Consider the following 6,471-nt stretch of genomic DNA (forward strand, 5'->3'; position numbering starts at 1 on the left):
AAACATCATTATATTTGATTGCTCATTCGTTTTATCGAATCATTTGAAACAAACCTGTTATGGATATTAATAAATAAATAAAATAAACATTTCTATTTGAGTATCACAACATTTGGGCTGCAGTGTGACAGCGGCGCTTTGACCGCGAGCGTCTGCTGAGCGTCATCACTAACCACAGATCACACTGAAAAGCTGAGCGGTCGATCCAAACCTTGCATGAGGAGCAGAGACATCAGGATGGAGGCGGCCAGCGCTCCGCCCACAGCCGCCCAGTAGGTCTGGTAAACTCTCCACGCCAGCCCGCCCGCCTGCTTCTGCTCCGCCAACGACCGGTCGGGGTCATCGTCCACGCGCAGATCAGGCGATGAACCGGGCTCCTCGTCCTCCTGCTCCACACCATCTGCTCAAAACCGAGAACAAACGTGAAAATAATCAGATTTTTCTACAGCCGTGACAGACTGGTGAGATTATCAGATTAGATAAAATAAGGAGATTTTTTTAGCCAGTTGTAAGAAGAGTTTCTTTCCGTGTGCTGCAGATAGCCCTAAAAAATCAACGTCACTTACTTAAACATTTTACACTGCTTGTGTTGGGAGATTGACAGCCATGTTGCACTTTATTCCTTAAACGTTGCAATTTATTTCTTAAGCGGTGCACTTTATTTCTTAAACATTGCACTTTATTTCTTAAACATTGCACTTTATTTCTTAAATGTTGCACTTTATTTCTTAAACGTTGCACTTTATTTCTTGCTTCATGCGTCATGAGGCATTTTGTTTCAGGTGATTGTCAGCCTATCCACATGTCAGCACTTGTTTCTATTATTATTATTATTATTACTTTTTACTATTTTACTATTTTTTTATCCTAGGTCTTTTAACTTATATTGTTTCCACTGTGTTTATATTGTCTTATATGTCTGTTTTTATGCTGAGCTCTTGTAACCATTTTCCAATAAAGTTTCTACTGGAAATAGTAAATAAACTGACTCTGAAAAGTTGATTTCATTCAAAACCGCACATGTGAACTTCACATGTAGCTAAACAATCAGTCTGAGGATCACCAGTCATGTGCACAAGTTGTTGCCAATCTATCAACTTGAATTTGAGATATTTCACTTGGATGAGTGAAAACTTTGACCTGCTGATGGCGCTAATGGAAAAATCAGAGAACCATTCATTTAAATTCATCTTTTGGGCAACATTAATGTCTGTAAAAAGGTTTGAGTCTGGACCAAAATGTTAGAAATCAACACAAAAGCTGCACATCACTTTTATCTGTCAGGCGGTCACAACTCGAGGTAAACAAACCTTTCTCTTTCCTGTTGTGGTCATTCTTCTGTTTTTTGGGCACGGCCTCGACCAAAGGAAGGATTTCTGCTGGTGTGCCTGTTTGACAGTGAAAGAACAGTAAAGGTGAAATTAAAAGGGCTCCAAAAAATATGTATGTCTTGTTAGCAAAGTCTCCTCTGCAATAAAGCATGCAGCGTTACTCAACTTTAAGAGCAATGTTACATAAACGCATCTGTGAAGATCATTTTAGATGCTGCGACTCGTTAGCTCTCGCATGTATTGTTCAGGGTTTATTTTGAAGGGTCAGAAGAATCTATAAAAGCTCCTGATTACAGCCGATACGCTCTATCATGACGTAAACTACAATATACACATCAGAAACAAGTTATTATTTGTAAAGAATAAACAATTTCTGCATGAGCAGATTTCCTGCTGGAGGTTGATGTCTTGCTGTTGATGCATTTGTTACATTTTTTTACTCATGTCTCAAAAAGAGCGTAATAATAATACTAATGATGTAATGTTGTCAAAACCTTTAAATTAAATAACTTACAAACCTCTGGAAATAATGATTTAATACACTGTAAATTAGTCTTGTTAATTTCATTGATAACTGCCTTCTAATGTGACCTTGATTGTTTTGAAAAGCGCCTAAAAATAACATGTATAAATATTATCATTATTGTTATTATTATCATTAAAGTTATTGGAAATGTTCAGGATTAGTTCTGAAATTTCACTTGACAGAAAAATATATTTAATTTATCATAATCTGTGGAAAACCTTGTGAAACGTATTCGTTTTAGTCTGCAGAAAATAACAGAAATAATGAATGATGTAATATTATATTATGACATAATGCCTCTTTAACCCTTTGAAACGTGGAGCAACATCACTTTTCTTGTGTTGCAATCAGACACTTTTCACTAGGATTTAAACTTTTGAACTCTGAAAAAATTTGTTTGAATTATTTTGCAAACATGGGGAAAAATGTAATAAACAACTTGGCAAGAAATGTCTCATAAATTGCAAGAAATTAACAGATTTACAAATTATTTTATAAAAGCTTGGAACATATGTCCAAAAAACCATGTTTACAAATATCACTATTAGATATTTAAAATTATTTTACAGAATTATTATATTTTTTTTCTTTTTTTTTCAGGTTTCATGTCTGTATTTTTATATGATTGAAATAAATACATTTTTTTTTTTTTTTTTACTTTCCCTTTGTTTTTTCTGTTTGTTTTCTTGTACTTTTTCCTAATTTCTTGCTAATGTCCTTATAAAGTTGCCCATTGCCTTCTTTGCATGTTTTTGAAAGAAACCAGATTTGTCCCGGTTTAAAGGGTTAATTATAATAAACAACAGGCTGCCCTGATTTTAGTGTTAAAACACCAGCAGGTCGGTTCTTTGTATCTTGACACCTGATGACAACAACCACATGTGACATTTCCACCCTCATAAACCAGATTTTGTTCCTACCTGTCCTGACGATGGTCCCGTTGTCCATGAGGACGACCGTGTCCGCTTTGTCCACAAACTCTATGCGGTGTGTGCAAAGGATTCTGGTCTTCCCTCTGAGGAGCTCCATGATGCATTTCTTCATGAGGTGTTCGGCCACGTCGGTATCGACCGCCGCCAGCGGATCATCGAGGAGGTAGATGTCTTTGTCCTGTAAACAAAAATTGAAGAAAACACCTGCTGATTATGGTTTTCTGTTTTTCTGCACACTTCACTCTGCGCAGTGATACGGTTGGATTAGGACTAATTTAGCTAAAAGAAAATAGTTCCTAAATGAAACTGCTCAAAACAAGGTCTATGGATTATTTTGACTAACTGGGTCATGGTTTCTGAAAAGAGATATTGAAGAACTATATTTACAAATATCATTGCAGGTATTTAAAGATATTTAAAATTATTTTACAGAAATATTATCATTTTTAAACAGCTTTTTTCAGGCTTCATATCTGTTTTGTATAATAATTTCTCTATTTCCTTTTTTATATGTTTGAAATAAATAAATAAAAACAAATCAAATTAATTTTTTTTGTTTTGTTTCTTTGTAGCGTGTTGATTTTATAACTTTATGTGTATGTGCATACTTTTATATTTTTATTTTTATCTTGTGCGGCAGTGCACTTTATTTATTTTATGTGATTTTATTTGTGTTTTTTTTATTTTATTTTATTTTATCATACTGTGTTTATCATTTTTACTGTGTTTCTGCTGTTTTATTTATTGTGCTTATTACCTCGCTGTGCAGCACTTTGGAAACCTTGTGTTTGTTAAAATCGTGCTATATAATTAAAGTGGATTGGATTCTTCACGTCAATATTGTCAAAAAAAGCCAGTTATTTTCTCTGAGAATCGAGTCAGAAAATTCTCAGAAATTAAAGTTGGAAGTTTAGAAGAAAAACTTTAAAAAATGTAAGAGAAAAAAATCAAATCATATTGTATCAAAATAAAGTGTATCATATGGTATCGTGTCGAATTGCATCATGTCATGTCATGTCTTGTCATTTTTTTTTTTTTTTTTAATTTTAGGTAATTTTTTTGTACTTTTTCTTAATTTCTTTCTAATTTTTGTGAATGACACCTTGCTCCATTATATCAGAGAGCAGGCAGACGTCTCTACGGTCGATAAATCCAACACTCAACTTACACCAAAACTATCCAGACTGATAAAAAGCATCATAAGTAGGAGAGAAAACACGCATTTTTGATTTTGGGGTGAATCGTCCCTTTAACATTAACAAACTCAGTTTCATCCACACAGCAGAAATAAATACATATTGACGTGAGAGTGCTTTTATCAGCGGTTTCTGCAGACCGACTCTCGTGCAGAGGACTGACCATGTAAACGGCTCTGGCGAGGGCGAGTCGGGCCTTCTGACCTCCGCTCAGAGTCACTCCGTTCTCTCCCACTTCTGTCTTGTCTCCGTTTGGCAAAACCTGAAGACACAGTTTATTATAAATGTTAAAAAAAAAGAGTTTCAGGCTCCACGTACATCTGCTTTTGCCTGAGATTAGCTCATACGGACGGATCAATGAGCGTCCAAAATGATACGAGTTCATGCTCTGGGGTCGATGCATGGACAGATTCAGGATATCTACAGGTATCAGACACTCGTATTTAATGCTTTTTAAGACCTCTTTTAAGTCGTTTTTAACCAAATCGATGACTGATTTTTGGGCAAATCATCTTTTTCTTACAGCAATGCAGGTAAATATAAAGTGGTGTAATTGTAGGTTTAAAGATTTGTGACATCAAAAATTTGGACTTTCATGCAGAAGAGCTTAACTCATTTTGACAAAAAGAAATTAGAAGATGGAGAAATTAAATTTTGTAAAATGTGCGTGGCTATGAACACCTGACAAATCAAAATTTGTGACTATTTAATGATTTTTAAGGCCTAATATGCATATTTTAAAAAATGAATATTAGACTTTTTACAACAATTTAAGACCTGCAGACACCCTGGATAATTTAGAGAGGATTTTAACCAGGCGCTGGAGGTCTCTCCCCAAAGGCTTTAAAACCTGAATAATTTGACTTGATTACTTAAAAAAACATGGAAAGAAGGAGATAAACAACTTAATAAGAAACCCAAAAATTAGCAAGAAAAAATAAAAAGTTTACGTAAAATTACGTAAAATCAGCTTGCAAGAGGTAAAAGAACAAAAACAAGGAATGAAAATTAAAAAATAAAAATATTATTATTTTTTTTATATTATGTTATATTCTGATTTCTGATTCCTAATCTTAAACGTAGATTTCTTCACACTGTTTCGTAGTTATTTGATAATTTTCCATTGTCGCTCTCGCTCTCTCTTTTATAAAGCTAAATTTTAGCTCATTTTTGGTCACCTTTTACTGAATTTCTGCAGTTTGCAGGGCACTTCAAGTTGCTGATCACCTTTTTTCCCATGTTTTTAAGAACTAATTCACTCATATTTCAAAGTTAAAATATTTGTGACAGGTGTCTGCACGCAGCACAAGAAAACTGATGTCGATCAAGATTTCAAAGGTTGTGAAAGACGTCTCACTCAACCAAAGTTTTGGACGAACCAGTGGACTGTTGTCCCCGTCTTTAGGGATTGTGTCTCTTTGTGAAGTTTCAATAAAAACGCTGCAGATCAGAAACATTCAGGCAGGAAAAGTTGTGGACGTAAAGTGCAGTAATCATACGTTGAGGTCGTCTGAGAGAGCGCAGGCCTCGATCACGGCCTGGTAGAAGACGGGATCGTAGGCTTTCCCGAACAGGACGTTGTCCCGCACCGATGCGTGCTGGATCCACGGCTCCTGAGACGCCAGACCGAAGCCGGCCTCTCTGTCTGCGACGTACACCACGCCGCTCAGCCTGCACAGACGGGAGGACGACCGGTGAGCATCAGCATGTCCTAAATATCTAAGGAACAGTTTTAATGTGGAACTAAAACTTTACAATAATCCAAAAAATAATTTATAAAAACATGATTTTCATAAAGTGCAGGAATGAAGAGACGCTCTGACAATCGCCAGCTGTTTACTGCAGTTTCTGTTCATTTATTTGGTTATTTAATATCGATTTTTTTCCTAGTTTATCTTCCTCTTTTTTTCTGTAAATAATAATGTAAAATTGTAGATATTTGATTTTGGGTATTTGGTTGTTTACTTACATGTTTAACTAGAGTATAGGTTTAAAATAATAATTATAATTTGATAACTAATAAATTAAATAAGTTTGTATTTCTTCTGATTGAGCATTTCTTTAATGTTTTTCATTGACTGTAAATATTACGTTTTTGTATAATCATTTCTCTATTTTCTTTATTAACATGTTCGAAATTAATCAAATCAAATCAAAATCAAATAAACCCAAAACAAAACAACCTTATATATTAAAATCTAGTTCCCACAACCGTTAGGATGAAAACTATCATTAAATATTGTGAATCTGTTACACAAATTTCAAGTATTTACCTGTAAATTCATTTGTAAAAAATATTTATGATTAACCTCCAAAATCAACAAAGAAAAATATCCTTCAGTATCTCTGGTAGAAATATCAGAATCAGAACTAGAAATACTTGATTGATCCTCGGGGGGCATCGTGGTTTGTTACAGTCGCTCTGATGCCAGCATAGAGAATTATTGCAAAGAGAAATAAGTCAAAATATAGAAAGTAAATTATTA

At 34.6% G+C, this 6,471-nt stretch overlaps 1 protein-coding gene across 1 annotated transcript; it reads right to left on the bottom strand.

Annotated features, from left to right (window-relative positions):
* Positions 1-211: 211 nt before the first annotated feature.
* Positions 212-5,656, bottom strand: LOC121965481 (ATP-binding cassette sub-family C member 10-like; the record flags this gene model as incomplete). The annotated part of the gene is made up of 5 exons (XM_042515625.1): positions 212-400; positions 1,311-1,388; positions 2,778-2,967; positions 4,149-4,247; positions 5,485-5,656. Coding segments are annotated over 5 exons (728 nt in total), but the record flags the coding sequence as incomplete, so codon positions are not given.
* Positions 5,657-6,471: the final 815 nt, after the last annotated feature.

This window comes from Plectropomus leopardus, unplaced genomic scaffold (assembly GCF_008729295.1).
Source record: "Plectropomus leopardus isolate mb unplaced genomic scaffold, YSFRI_Pleo_2.0 unplaced_scaffold2017, whole genome shotgun sequence".
NCBI classification, from domain to species: domain Eukaryota; kingdom Metazoa; phylum Chordata; class Actinopteri; order Perciformes; family Serranidae; genus Plectropomus; species Plectropomus leopardus.